This window comes from Silene latifolia, chromosome 7, assembly GCF_048544455.1.
Source record: "Silene latifolia isolate original U9 population chromosome 7, ASM4854445v1, whole genome shotgun sequence".
Classification (NCBI taxonomy): Eukaryota; Viridiplantae; Streptophyta; class Magnoliopsida; order Caryophyllales; family Caryophyllaceae; genus Silene; species Silene latifolia.
In genome coordinates, this window is record NC_133532.1 from 113,894,504 (window position 1) to 113,910,519 (window position 16,016).

Genomic DNA, 16,016 nt, shown 5'->3' on the forward strand with positions numbered 1-16,016 from the left:
TAGTCAATTAGCTAAAATCAAATCCCTTGATTAAGGGAGAGAAATATGGTAACAAAATTTACATAATATGAACATAATGTTAATAGCCAATTATATGCAGTTCATAGACTATACATCTGAGGTAGTACCTCTTATTGTTTATTTTCTGAGTTTTATTTTAAAGTTTTTGAGTTCTGCTTTAGTATAAAGTTTTTGAGCACATTTACTAAAACATTACACTAAAAAAATATAATATTGCTCAAAAACTATATTTATAAATGGTAATATGCTCAGAAAAAATGTGTATAAGCTCAAAAATTACAAGGTCTGAGGTACTACCTCAGATGCGTAATCCTTTTTCTCAATTATATGGGATAACAACGTTGTTAAAAATATATTGATAAAATTGTTAGATGAACCATCTCAGCCAAATCCTTAAGGTGATAGTTGATGTCCAACTATTATATTTATTCTTATTACGCCCTCTCACTCGAATGCCTATTTGGCTTCAAGAGTGGTTAATGCACAGGCTCCCCAAAGCCATGTGCTGAAATTCTACTTCGTGAGTTATTGAGGGTGCCAGGATTCGAACCCGTGACCTTTAGTCACGCTGGCTTTGACACCATGATAAAGAAACCATCTCAACCAAAAACTTAAACTGGTGGTTAAGGTCCAACTATTATATTTGTTCATAAGAAAAAAATACAACTCGATTTCTATTAAAGATAGAAGTTGGACTCGACTCCTATTCCATCTCAACGTCGTAGTCATTAACTCGACTTCTACTACGTCTCAATCCTACCTTGTCACAGATCGAACCCCACCCTCACCATGACTATCAGCCTGTTAATTCTTCCTACCTGTAAGAGATACAAGTGAAAAGGTGCAAAACAGTATACATGTATTGTTATTCATTCTAATTGTTATATAATTCAGACCTTTAAAGCTTTAATGATACCGTACTTTTCATGTTCTCCATAATAATCCGGTTGCAAATATTCTCGAGTTCCGTCCTCTTGTCATCAAACTCATCAACCTCGGCAAGCTGGTTATCATCAAGCCATAAAATGATCTGTTCAATGGCATCATCGATCTTCTTTTGTTTATCCTTCACCATGTTTTGAATGTTGAAGGCATACTTCTCTAGGTCATTCTTGTCCTCGGCCGTCTTCACGCCTTCTTCATCATAAGACTTGTACTTCTCAGCCTCTTAGATCATCTTTTCAATCTCATCCTTGGTGAGCCTACCGTTTTCATTGGTGCTAGTGAGCAGTTTCTTTTGGCCGTGGGTCTTAACCTCGGCAGAACATTTAGGATTCCATTAACATTAATGTCAAAGCGCACTGTGATAAGAGAAACAGAAAGAATGCCGGAGATCTTAAATTTCCCAATTAAGTTGTTATCGCGAGGTCGGTTTCGGGTTTTCTCACCCTCGTAAACCTGAATTGCCAAACTCGGTTGGTTACCAGGGTAAGTGGAGAATACATGTGTGTTATTAATAGGAATGGTCGTGTTCTTAAAGATCATTTCAGTCATGACACCATCGCCTGCCTCCAAACCAAAGGACAAAGAGCTGACATCATGAACCAAAAAACCTTTGATCTTCCCTTTACCCTGGCCACTCAAGAGGGCGGTATGAATAGCTTCTCCACAAGCGATGACCTCATCGGGATTGAAGCTCTTGCAAAGCTGCTTGCCATTGAAAAAGACTTTCAAAAGCTGTTGACCTTTCGGAATGTTAGTAGACCCACTAACAAGAACGACATCATCGACACTGTTCTGTTGTATTTTTGTGTAGAGTATTTGACAAATTGAACTTGGATAACTTGATGATGACGAAATATATCACTTTCCTTATAAAGTATTTCTACCCTATTAAGCCTTTGGATTACAAGAAATCTTTCCTAAGGATAATACACCAAATTTCCCTCTTGTTCTAAGGCAAAAACAAGAGAAAACTTATGAAGTTAATATATTTTGTTTGTTATACAAAAAATCTGAAAATAAAGTTTGTTTTATTATTTTATCTAACATTTCCTCATGCATACTTTGAGTATATATATACTTATACAAAATAATCAGAAAACGAAAGGTAGTTATCATCGAAACGGAACATTATGACAAGTATGAAACAATGCAGCACGGTTCATAGAACCCAATAAATATCACTCACCCCGATCGGGGACGTAGCTTTTCAGTTTTACGTAAATAAAATTTTTGGAAATTTTTACTAGACACCTTCAACCCCGATCGGGGCTAGCAACTCCGATAAGGGTTAGTCAAATTTTCCATTTTAGAGCTACAATTACATCGACTAATTTGCATTGTAACTTATTCTTTAAAATTGCTCATTCAAACTCGTTTATATGAGCGTGTACTCCACACTCCCTAACCCATATTATAATGGTCAAATTTGCTACGATTTTTGGCCAAATCCCGATTTCATTCAAATGATATCGTGATTCACTTAAATCACCAACATTCCTCCCCCATTTAAATGCAATCCTTGATTCAAAACAACAAACCAAACCAAACTTATACATAAAACGAAAATGTCACGAAGATTGAATTTTCATCTTGGTGATTTATACATTCTGCATTCGAGTATTGGGGTGTCACAATGGATTGAATGCTTCAAAGTCATTTGAATACATGAAGATAAAACACATATAAATTTATTACAACTTTATAAGCTTATTAACCGACACTATATTACACGGCCTAGTGTCACTATCCATTCATGAGGGCTTAAAAGCCAAGCCCGAGCTTCCTGAAGCGGCCAACTTCACACTCACATAGGTAGACTCTATTCTTCATGCTCCTACAAAAGCAATTTTTCAAAAGATCCATTAAGAAGATAAACGTCATCCTAACATATCAGGTAGGGCTAAGCACATACCTTCGGGATTATCTAAACTTGTGCTTCAACTTAAAATAATAGGCTTTCCACATTGAATTCTACCTCTAATGTCATATTAGAAGGAAATTGGGTGTCCTACCACCATAAGTTAAAAGGGCTTTAAACCCATCCCGATCATTGACTTGTACACCAAGTCCCTAGCCAATCCCTTGGTCAAATGATCAGCTAGATTTTGTTGAGATCTCACGAAACTCACCGATATCACCCCTTGAGTGATCAACTCTCGTACCGTGCTATGTCTAACGCCTAGGTGTCGCGACTTACCATTATATACTTGGCTATATACCTTAGCCAAAGTAGGCTCATTATCACAAAGAATAGAAATTGGTGATATAGGTTTAGGCCACAACGGAATCTCATAAATTAAATTCCGTAACCACTCCGCCTCTTTTCCGTCTAAAGCCAAGGCTATGAATTCTGACTCCATTGTTGAACTTGTAATACAAGTTTGCTTCTTAGAAGCCCACGAAATGGCGCCTCCACCAAGCAAGAATACCCATCCACTTGTAGAAGAATGATCTTCCACATTGGAGATCCAACTTGCATTCGAGTATCCTTCTATTACCGATGGATGTCCTATATATGTCGGACAGGTAAGATGCGGAGTTGATTGGAATTTCGAGGGAGAAAAGGTCCACCATTTTTAACTCTAGAAGAACGGCAGGGGGAGTGAGGATGAACAAGAAGCCGACGAATAATTTGCCCGCTGACTGGTAGCGAGTCGGGGCGAAGATCGGACAGGTAAGATGCGGAGTTGATTGGAATTCCGAGTAGGGTTAGAGGGGGGAGTGTGGAGCAAACCACGGTGGAGAACGTCTCCTCTATGGGAAGAAGGATGACTGGTGGAAGGGGGGTAATGAGGTGAATTCTGGAAGATTAGAGGGGGTCAAGTGGAGGGGATGAAGAGGCGAGAGCAGAGTGGTTGTGGGCGGTTCATTGGTGGTAAGTGTTGAGAGGTTTAATGGTAGGGGAAGTGAGAGGGGGGTGTTTTGTGAGTTATCGGAAGAAAGGCAAAGAGAGAGTGCAGAATGGGGGAAGAGTTTATTATTATTGTTGTTATAATAATTAATATTATTATTTTTGTTATTATTATTTTTATCTCCACAAAAAGGCACGGTAAGGAGTAAAAAGGGGGAATGGGGGATAGAAATAAATTTGTTGTAGAAAAGGATATTTAGGTGATGTGATTTTCCAGATGGTTGAGGATTGGAAAAGTAGGAGGGGAGGGGGTTGAGTTGGTCAAAGGAATTGACCAAGGCTAGAAATGGGTTAGAAGCTTTAAACATACTAGGGGTTGGCTTCTTATTATAGTTTTCCTTGAATGGAACAACAGTCCAAGAACTTTTAGGAGATGTGACAGCAGAGCTACATTGTTAGTTTGTATATTTTCCATAGAAGATTTTTGTTGCTTATTCGTCCCGGATTCAGAATGATGATTAGCTTCTTTCCCGGAGCATTTCCCATTACAAATAGATTTAGAGAGATTGCAGAATAGCTGCTTATCACTACTACAAATCCAGGCAACCACAACGGCTATTTAACAACGCTTATTCACGAAAATCACCAAAAGACGTTGTAGAATCGATTGCGCGAAATTTTACTAAACTTAATTACAACGGTTATGTGTTGTTAACCATTGTTATTGGTTTTAACAACGGGTCAAACTTGCACAACCGTTGTTAATATAAAAACTAATAACAACAGTTTACTCTGTAATACATTATAACCGTTGTTAATAATTTGACGCAAAATTAGTGAAAATTAATTATAACGGTTATATTAGAACCCGTTGTTAATACCTTTTAACAACAATTGTCAAAGAAACCGTTATTAATATATTATCTAATGACAACGGGTTTATGTGTAATAACCGTTGTCAATACTTTCAAGCAAATACCACAATATAAACCACACAAACACAGATCAGCTACAACCACAACCACAAACACAAACACACAACCACACTCTTTCTCATCGTCGCTTTATCATCTCCGTCACTGTTGTTGTCATCGTCTCTTTCTTTCTCTAATTATCAGGTATAGATATATCGCTTTATGGTTTTAGGTTTTATCATCTCCGTCATTATTGTTCTTTCTCTAATTCTTTTATTTGCATGTGTTTTTCTCCGTCATTGTTCTTTCTCTAATTATTCGCTTAGTTTTTCTGCGTTTATTAGTAAAACAAATTAAATAAAATAAAACAAAGAAGATGATGGAGAGGATAGTAAAACAAATCCACATTTAACAGACATAAACTTAATTAATTGATATACATACATACATACATATATATATATATATATATATATATATATATATATATATATATATATATATATATATATATATATATGTATATATATATATATAAACTTAATGCATTGCTAAAAATACATTTCTTAGATGTTCATACAGGGATGCATTCTCTTCTATGAGAATCAACCTCTCCTCCTTTGCTATTAGGAGATTTCGTTCCGCAGATGGAATATTTTCTTATAGCTGCATTATCTGCGGGTCTAACAAGCCATGTTTTTTTGGCCTCATTGAGTGCGATCCGAGCTTGCTCAAGGAAGAGCCTATTCTTCCTCTCGATTTCCTGCAAGCGGCGTATGAAACTTTTGTTGTACTCGGTCATAATGCATGTTAAACGAATGGTATCATTCATTATTGAAGGAAGTTTGGAGTTTATTAGGTTTAAAGATTTAGGGTTTGAAGTTTAGGGTGGAGATAGTGATATAATGGATTGGTTATCTAGATAGTGGAATGAATTTATAATTAGTATATGTGTCGTTTGAGTAATTTTTTAATTAATATGTTTAGGGTTTGATGCTTAAATTAATACGAAGTATATTTTTGTTTAGGAAGTTGTGCCATATCCCTGCTTCAATTCTTATAACCCTTCGCATTCCATATATTGTGTCTTTTCATGCAAGGATTTTGGCAGTAATAATGCATACACTAATATATAATTAATTGATGCAGGAGTGATTTTGGCAGTAATGCTTTGTATTTTTATTATTTTTAAAAACAATAACATCGGTTATTTATTATTTTTTTTTATTTTTTTTTTTTTAAAATAACATCGGTTATTTATAAAAAAAACCGTTGTCTTTAGTTATAACAACGGTTTTTTTCTATTGTAACCGTTGTTATAACTTTCCCACCAAAAATTAGTCACACTTTTCACAACGAATGAGTCGTAACGACAACGGTTTTTAACTATTGTTAATAGTTTTCACAACGGGTTTCTTAAAAAACCAACCGTTGTTAAAACCTTTAACAACGGATGCTTTAACAACGTCCGCCTTTTTATATAACAACGGTCTTTAACCGTTGTTATACCCTATATATGTAGTAGTGTATCTGCTAATTTAATTTCCTGGCAAAAAGACCTAATCCACATCTTAGACGGAGTCAGAATGGTTTGGTCGAGATGGACAGAAATTCTGGCGAATCTCGCATTTTTATTTTTCATCCCGTTATTGTCATATTTGATAAACCCGCCTAATTTGTCTTCGATTGCACGGAGGACATCTACCCGGTGGTATTCAATGGGTAATTCTGGGAGAATAACCCATGTTGGTACAGATGAAATGGTAGCATAAGACGGTCGAAAATTGGGTACCCAATCTTGAACATAAAGGTAGTGACCATGGACAAACCAAGGTCCATTCAACTTAACAGAATTTAACTCAGAGGAATTGTGAAGTTTGCAGGAGTAATAGCCCTTACCTAGACCAATTAGGTTAATTGGTCCATTGATTTTCCATAAAGTCCGAAGAGCAGTGGAGAAATGACCCAATTCGATCGATTTGCCCAAAACCTTGATAATAAGGGAATTTTCCCATGGAGAGTGGATAGATTTGAGAATCTCAGGAGGGAGGGTGACGGTTAAATCGTGGGGATGTACAGGAAGGTTGGTCGTCGATTCGGAAATGGTGGTAGTGGTGGTTGGGGGGGTAGATGGAAGTAAAGAGGCAGATGGGAGTTGCTGGGAGGAAGTATAGGAAAGATTGTGTAGAATCTCAGTATCGGACGGTGACGGAACAAGGGGATAAACAGGCGGTGGTCCATTACAGGTTGGGGCGGGGGGAGATTTGTTTTTGGTGGGGTACACTCATACTTTCTTTATCACTCTAGTCTCACATCTCTCTAAGTCCATTTTCACTCTTTTTACTTAAAACTCATTATGAACATGAATAAATTAAATTCCCCTATGATTCTCCTCCCGTCCAAACTTGCTTGTGACTGTGACAAATTATAACGTCTCACAACCCCTCCCCATTTATAACATTATTTAAATCGAAGAGACGATAAAAATGAATTGAAGGGTCTACTTAATTTTGTGATACTGATACAAATCTGAAATCCTTGTTAACTAACTAGGATAATCAAAGAGCTTAAACACAATACAAAGACTCAAGAAATCCATTTCCCTTTAATTAAATTAACACCAATTACCTACCACTTGATCATACAAGTGAAGGAGTGCAGTTGTTAAGCAATTCATTCCTTTAATAATTACCTAAATTTTCATATTCTCCATAATAATCTGGTTGTAAATATTCTTGAGCTCCGTCCTCTTGTCATCAAACTCATCAATCTCGGCAAGCTTGTTATCCTCAAGCCATATCATGGTCTGGCCAATGGCAATGTCGATCTTCTTCTTCTTATAATTCACCATGTTCCCAATATTTAAAGCGTACTCCTTCAGCGCATTTTTGGCCTCATCCTTCTTCTTCCCAATAATGGTGTTGCAAATGCTCGTGAGTTCCTTTATCTTATCCTCGTACTCATCAGCTTCTGCAAGCTGGTTATCATCAAGCCATGAGAAGGTCTTGTCAATGGCATCATTGATCTTTTTCTTGTCTACTTCAGAAAAAACAACAGCAACAGAGTAATCGTTCTTCCCTTTTGATTATTTCTTTTTTTTTTTTTATTCATAAACCCAATTTCATTTTGCTTAATTTAATCATATTGTCCATAAAATTGATGTATATTTTCTGGGTTTTGCAGAGTTCCAACAATGGTGAAGCATCATCTTCAGCAACAGCAGCAGCAATAACAACAGGCGTTTCGGCGCCGGCTAGAGTATGGCAGCCTGGTGTGGATGGTATGGAAGATGGTGAAGAGCTTCACTGTGACACTTCCGCTTATAATTCTCTTCATGCCTTTCAGGAAGGCTGGCCTTGCTTGAGGTTATTTATTTATTTATTTTTTTTTTTACTTTGGGGTTAATTTTGATGGTACTCATGTGGGTTGTGTAATTGGAATCGTTTCGGGTTATGTCTTTGGGTTGCATTTCGGCTGTTAAATGGTTTGTGGCGGAACAAGGATTTTGTTAGGGGAATACCATACTGGAATCGTAGAGAGAGGAAAGCATAGAGAAAACCGTAGTATTATTGATGATCGTTCGTATCTCGAATGATTACATTGACTCGACATTTATAGTACTCACGAGATCTAAATCATATCAACTAATATCGCAATATAATATAATTATTCTAATACTGATATTATTCCGATTACGATAATATTACCGTAATATTCCCCTAACAGATTTATAGTTTTGGGTGAACTATTAAGGTCGTGTTTGGCCTAACTTTAAAAGTACTTTTGCAATTGAAAAAGGAGAAACTAGGCCAAACATTATAAATTAGGGAGGATTAAAAGTGTTTTTAAAAAGCCAAAAATTAATAACTAACCCCTACAAGTAGAAGTAGAAAATTGTTACTTCTACTTCTACTTTTTACTCTTAGTGCATAAAAAGCCCAAAAAAGTAGTTAGCCAAACATAATTATTTATTAAAAAAACGTTTTTACAAAAGTTTGGCCAAACAACCGAAATTTTTCTGAAAAGTAACTTGTAAATAAACTCATTTTAAAAAGGAAAAAACTATTTTACATAATCAAGGCCAAACAACACCTAATTTGGCTATTAATAACTAAAACTGTCAAATTTATCATTCCTCAAGGTGCTAGGGTCCCTGTTAGCCTTAATTTTGTGGCGGAACAAGGATTTTTAGTTAAAAGTCATTGAGTTCCAACTACATCACTATATCTCCCGGCATTAATTTTGTGTGTAATCCTTGCTACTTCACTATCTTTTTGCTACCTTAAAAATTTCAGTCAATTATTATTTGCAAAATTGAGGATTTGCACAATACTATGCTCCTTGGATTTTGATTTTCATATCTTGCTTTGCAGGCGGAGAAAGTAACTGATAATTCCATTGAAATATTTAAGCTATCTAACATTTCTGGAAAGAGGATCAACGATTTTTTCGAAAATGAGAGGTTAAAGATAGAGAGAGAAAAAAGCTGCGAAAATCCAAAAAAAGAACCCTAGATTTCAGCGATGACGGCTGCAAAATCCCCATCGAAAACTACCCCAAAAAATTCATCAAAAATTCACAAAAATTCAGAAACTGTCTGTAACAATAAATTTGATCTTCTTTCTCATGCTAGTAATGAAGAATTTCCAGCTCTAACCAAAACAATACAAGGACCTACAAGTGCGGATGTTCTTAAGGAGAAGCCGTTCATGAAGTTGTCGGAATTCCTGCGTTGAATCTTGAGGTCTTGGTAGAAGATGAAACAGAGGAGGCAGAGGATAGCAATAACGTCACGTCTTTGCCAGTTATTGAAGAGGAGCCCTCTAGTTTACTTCAATTTACTGCTGAGGAGGTGAAGGTGGAGCTTGATTACTGGATGAAGAACTCTGTCTATTGCTTTATCCTAGGAGCTAACCCTCCCTGGGATATTGTTGAAGGCTACATCAGGAGACTATGGATTAATCATAAGGTAGATAAGCTCTCCTTCTTGCCTAATGGTGTTTTCATGGTACGCTTTCTCTCCAAGGCTGCTAAAGATGCTGTCTTAAGGCAATGACACTTTCTTTTTGACAATAAGCCCCTCATAGTTAAGCCTTGGACCCCTGATGTGGAACTTGTTAAACATGAAGTTAAATCTGTACTTGTGTGGGTCAAGTTACGTAAACTCCCTCTGAAATTCTTGGGTAAAGGTCTTGCTCGTATCTCCGGACTGATTGGGAAGTTTATCAAGTGTGATTTGGCTACAGAGGATAAAACCAGGATTGGGTATGCTAGGGTTATGATTGAGTTAATGATTGGAGACCCTCTACCTGACAAAGTTAAGTTTTTAGATGAACATGGTGATCTTGTTATTATTGAAGTTGAGTTTGAATGGAAGCCTGTGGTGTGTGTTGGTTGTAAAGGTATTGGGCATGCTACTGCTGAGTGTAGGAGAACTAAGAAAACACAGGCAGTGGTGCCTAATACTAAGAAACATGCTGCAAAAGTTTGGAAACCTAAGAACAAGTCTACTGAGAATGTTCAGAAAGATAAACCTGTTAAGACTCCTGTCCATTCTCCCTCTGTTGTGGTTGTAGCAGCAGCTACTCCTGTTGAAACACAACTTTAAACCCCTGTGGTTTGGCATTCCTCTGGGACCTATTCTATGGGGCCTGCTCCTGCTCCTGCCAAGGCTACTGCAATAGGGAGACTCAGTAGACAAGATATCAGTGAAGGAGGGTATACTGTTCACAGATTTGGGCAACATACCTTTCTGGAAACCCTGAATACTCCTACACCCAAGGTAGGCATTGGGATAAGTGGTAGTGTTCCTCACCTTGTGGTGAGGAATGCATAAACTTGGGTTTTGGAATGTTAAGGGCCTAAATAGTCCTACCAAACAAAAGCATGTTAAGTGGTTCATGCATATGAATAAGGTAGGTTTGTTTGAGCTCCTTGAGACAAAGGTTAAGGCCTTGTCTCTAAATATTATAAATGGCTTAATAGTTGATGGTTGGAGTATTGATACTAATAATAGTTGGCACAAAGGAGGTAGAGTTTGGATTCTCTGGAATCCAGCTATTTTTATTCTTGATTTCTATGATTTTTCTGCTCAATGCATCAACATGAAAGTTACTGAAGTTGCCTCTTCCACTCAATTTTATGTTGCTATGGTTTATGCTTTTAATGACCTTGTGGATAGAAGAAGTTTATGGAATCAGCTTATCAATTTTGCATCTATTATTAATGGGCCTTGGCTGGTAGCTGGAGATTTTAATTGTGTGCTATCTCACTCTAAGAGACTTGGTGGTTGTAGCACTGATGCAGAGATTGATGAGTTCCAGAGTTGTTTGGATGCTTGTGGTGTAACACCCCCATATTCAGAGGAGCCTTAACTAGGCCTTCCTTAGGATATAAGGGCATTACCATCTCGGTTGCCCGAGGATAGAAATAACCAAATGTCGATTAAAGAACTATTAAGTTATATTACAAGCGATTTAAACCAAAATACGATATAAAGGTACAACTCAAAGACTATTCGCTATGACCATCGTATCTCGTGAGAACTCATCCCTGCCCGGACTCCAGCTATCAACACCACCAACACCTGTTAAGACCGACTGCTCACCATAAGGGATCACGGCAGACACATAACAAACAAACAACCACACAAGGTCAGTACTGAGACAAGACACGACAACGGCAACTACAATTATCAACACAATACAATGCTACTAATCTCAACACAATCACGGTAATTCAACCAACTTTGTCATTGACTGTCCACTGGACCGGTCCTGCCAGTGGGGGACCGCAGCCGTACCCACCAAATCCCCGCTCATCATACCGAGCGATAACCCTGTCCATTAATGTGCACATCCCCTCCCGTGGCGGGTTCCACGGAGGGCGAAACTAGGGCGTGAAGCCACTCCCGCAAGTGACCCCACTCAGCCGAGACGCATCTCGAGAACCAGAGACAACAACCACAATCGCCATCACACTCGTTGCCATACCATTACGACACTAAGCAAACACCAAACAATCACAACAACTGACACGCTAGACCATCTACAGAAACTGAGTAGGCGAACCTACCTTTAAGCCACCGCAACCAATCCATGCCGACAGATAACATGTCCAGCGACCAAGCAACGCCTATAACCAGAATACCGTCATCTATTACTAACAGGCAAACCCTAACTAAAAGAACAAGGACACGGATGATGATTATGACATACCTATTAGGGAGAAAACTCAAAGAAGAGACCGCTACCCGACACCGGACGCCCTCCTAAGGTTCAAGGATCTTCAAAAAGGCTTCCATGGAGGTTTTGAGGTGAAGGGGAAGGAAAGAGGCGACTGAAGGATAGAAGGAAAGTGGCGGAAGTGATTTGCGGATTTAACAAAACGCGATATAAAACCCTCGGCGAAAACCGGTACTCGATCGAGTACCCAACATACTCGATCGAGTGGCCCCTACTCGATCGAGTAACCTAGCTACTCGATCGAGTAGCCTCTACTCTATCGAGTACAACTCTTAACACGCAGCCCAAGATGGTTTTGGCACACTTTTCTAAGACTACTCCCGCTCCCATGGTCATCAACGCGGTCAAAGGGTCCCTAAAAGAGCGGGTATTACGGTCTTCCCCCTTAAAAAGAACTTCGTCCCCGAAGTTCAACTCACCTATCTCCTGCTCGAGGCACGGGAACAACACGACCTCACCACTCTTTCCGCTCAAACCATAACTCCCTGGAAATACCATCCCCCCCCCCCCCCCATGTCATCATCATCACCGTCTACATTTATACCTATCGATTCTTACTACTGTCATGCAAGCGTTATCACCGTCAACCGTCACTCTATATATATATATATATATATATATATATATATATATATAAAACATCAAACTCGCAATGCGAATCACCACCCACGATCACCCAACATACAGTAACAATTATCAAACTATCAATCTAGAACGTGTCTCATATCAACTTTCATGTGGTACAACTAATGCCACCATGTTACTCGACAACGTGATTCAAATACGATTCATCGCACTATAACTATTTCTTCATGACCGTCTCTTGAACATACACTTGAAACATACAACCACATTCACTTTAAAGAACTAAAGTAATCCGTTATACTTTAGAAATTTTTGTAATTAAAGCAAAACATAATACCAACAACATTATAAACAAGCAAAACATTATTCAAAAACAGCCTTTTTATTTCGCGACATTACTCTTCCCCTCTAAAAAGGAACTTCGTCCCCGAAGTTCACCACCCAATTTCAACGCATATTACTTATTATCTGATTCATGACATGGGTTAAAACATATTATTTATTGTGGACATTACTCGCTAAGCATAAACTCGTTAAATTATAAATCATACATAACTCTCCGGGACAACTAGTCGCCAACGATAAAGCACGTTAACATGGTATGCACAAATGTATGAGAAGATGTAATTCCGGTAATGAGATAAGAACAAGGCGGATGCAACATTTAAGCAAAAGAATCTATCACCTAGGTTCATTAGGCGATATAAATATGCATAGAGAACTCAAGCACGACTTCCAACATAGAGAATTAACGGTTCAACGATGTTACTAAGCACTAACAACCACGTTAAATATGAAACTTGCAATTATAAAACAATTGAACATTTTTAATTTTCGAAAACCTCCTCAGTAATGTGCTACTCGATCGAGTATGTAGCGGTACTCGATCGAGTGCCATGCTACTCGATCGAGTGTCCTAACTACTCGATCGAGTAGCCTACAGTCGAGAATGCTTTCTATCCCTCCTTCCTGCAGCTACTCGATAGAGTACGGGGTACTCGTCGAGTACCTACGAGCCACGGTGTCCTATAAAACCTGTCGTATCCCACATCCGTAAACATAGACGTCATATAACTTGAGTCGGGATGATTTCCCGACCCCCAACACAATCCTGCAACGTAGTTAAGTGACAAATCTGGCCTTATGGCCAACAATACAAGTCCAAAATCAAAGTCTCAACAAAAACAACCATCAAAGTCTAACCATCCTACCAATACTACTAGAAACAAGGATAAAAATAAGGAGTATCACTCCTGCTGCTGCTGCTGCTCAAACATCACCTCATCATCACCACCACCAGAAGTACCTGCTCCCGATGACCCGATCCCTGCATCCACTCCTGCTCCTGCTCCTGCTCCTACTCCTGGTCCCACATACCATGGAGTCAAGCCACCGTAAGGAAAGGACTGAGGTGCCCCCCACGTCGACTGATCCACCCCGTAGGAATGGAAAACCCCTGAGTAGTCCCCAACTCCACTCCACTAAACTGGATGCGGTCCCTCGGTCCCTATCCCCTGAGCGTACGCCATCTCGTGCATGTTCCGGAGTGTCAAGGTAGATGACACTCTATCTGCCAAGTAGCTGGATCGCGTCTCCGGGGTGTCGAGGTAAGGGTAGCACGGAAAAGGATGTTCTTTCTTGCTGTGGGCGCTACCGGCTGTGGCCTAGTCTCCGAGGCCCTCTCCCTCACTCGACGGGGTCCCCTCCCCAATATGGGTCTCTACACCACCGCAACTCCCGCATTCTCGCCCTTCGTCGGCTCCGACATCACCTCCAGGATGGTGTCGTCGATGAGATAGGTCTGCAGCTGGCGGGGTCTATCCTCATCCTCATCCTCCTCCTCATCATCGGAGTCCACCGCCACTACCGTCGGCTCCAAGGGCTCCGTCGGTGGGAGGTGCTGAGGAGCTGGAATTTTCATCCAACTCATGCCCCACACCCTCCACGCTAGGCTACCGTCAGCCAAGGTCCTCAACCATTTCAGGTCGAGATAGTAGTCACGATCCATGGTAGGCACTGGGGTAGCTAGAGGCACGTACTCCGAAGAAGCCTCAAAAGAGGTTAGCTTTTCAGCTAACCGAGTGGCGATAGCGCCACAACTCAGGTACCGGGAAGAGGAAGAAGCCATCAAGGCAAGGGCAGCACAAACCATAGAAGGATCATTAAAGACCTCATGATTATTCAATTTACTGATATCCTTTCTGTCATAGAGGAGGTTCGAAAGAGAACGGAGAAAGACCCTCAAGGTAACATGCTGAACGTCATTAATCAGCATGTTGCTCGAGGTGGAAGCTTGCTTCCCAGTCAAGCAAGGCATTAGGCGGCAGACGCCGCACTCAGCTGGGATGTCGGTGATTGAATTCTTGGGAGGTTTGGCCAACCCAAGGTGAGAGGAAACTAAATCCATAGTCAACAAAAAGCCGGTGTTCATCAATCTAAACTCAACAGTCTGGCCCGCTGGGTCATAGCTAAAAGAGCTCATGAACTCCAAAGTAAGAAAAGGGTAAGTATGTTTCCTCAGCCTATACAAGCCCGTAAAACCCAAGGTCTCGAATATGTGATGGACATCCGTCTCTATCTCTAAATCCTCCAACACAGTAGTGTCTATACACCTCGTAGGTCTCATTTTGCGTTTTTGTAAAGCTACAAAACGCTCCCTCTGCTTGAAATCAACAAAAACAACTGAAGGGTATTCGGGAACTGCGGGTACCACAGGTCCACTCCCCTCCCCCATCTCAGGTGGGTTACCCCTCCCCCGTTTACTTTGGCGGATTCCAAGGTTCAGTCTCGGCATCTTCTTTAGGCATATGTTCAAGCAACTTGTATAAACGTGCAAATATTTATTTTATGTAATTTGAATTCAACATACTCAGTTAGGCACACCAATTTACCAACAACTTTCAGCATGTGAAGCACATAATTTATGCCGTTAAATTTGAGTATTAAGCTAAGTACACACGTTCACCAGCAGTTTCCAAAATTTTGACATATAGTTTCAGTTTGTAGTCACTCATAAGCCGTAATTATGAAAATTTGACATGTGAACACATTTACTCAGCAATTTCGAACATCCTAGTATGACTCTAAGGTTGTTCCAACACACTACTAAACACATGTGAGGCAAGTATACAAGTTCGCGGAGAAGTAATTTAGGACATATGACCATCACCTTCAATATTAGAAAAGAAATTAACCCAGGTAAGTTGTCAGACGGTCTCTACAGCTGTGACTATTTTGACATCTTTTCATCAATTATCGTTTCTACTATCATACTGGAGTTCATCCTTTAGTTAAGCATTCACATACAATGTCAAATTCCACATGTAAATCACGAATTTCCACTTAAGGCACTTTTAAGACGGACTTTTAAGGTAACTTTTTAAGGTGAAAATCGTCAAAATTCATTCTCCCACATGATATAAACAATGTATGATACTTAATTTCATCATCTAATCA

General features: G+C 39.4%; 1 protein-coding gene and 1 pseudogene across 1 annotated transcript in view; both read right to left on the bottom strand.

The window, feature by feature from the left end:
- Positions 1-785: 785 nt before the first annotated feature.
- On the bottom strand, positions 786-3,326 carry LOC141590553 (heat shock 70 kDa protein 3-like; annotated as a pseudogene).
- Positions 3,327-7,319: 3,993 nt separating this feature from the next.
- The window catches only part of LOC141592579 (heat shock cognate 70 kDa protein 2-like), a 64,854-nt gene continuing 56,157 nt past the window's right edge, over positions 7,320-16,016 (bottom strand). Inside the window, exon 4 of the mRNA XM_074413314.1 lies at positions 7,320-7,770. Coding sequence (XP_074269415.1) covers positions 7,424-7,770 — 347 coding nt within the window. The 3' untranslated portion in view covers positions 7,320-7,423. The remainder of the gene's footprint in view (positions 7,771-16,016) is intronic.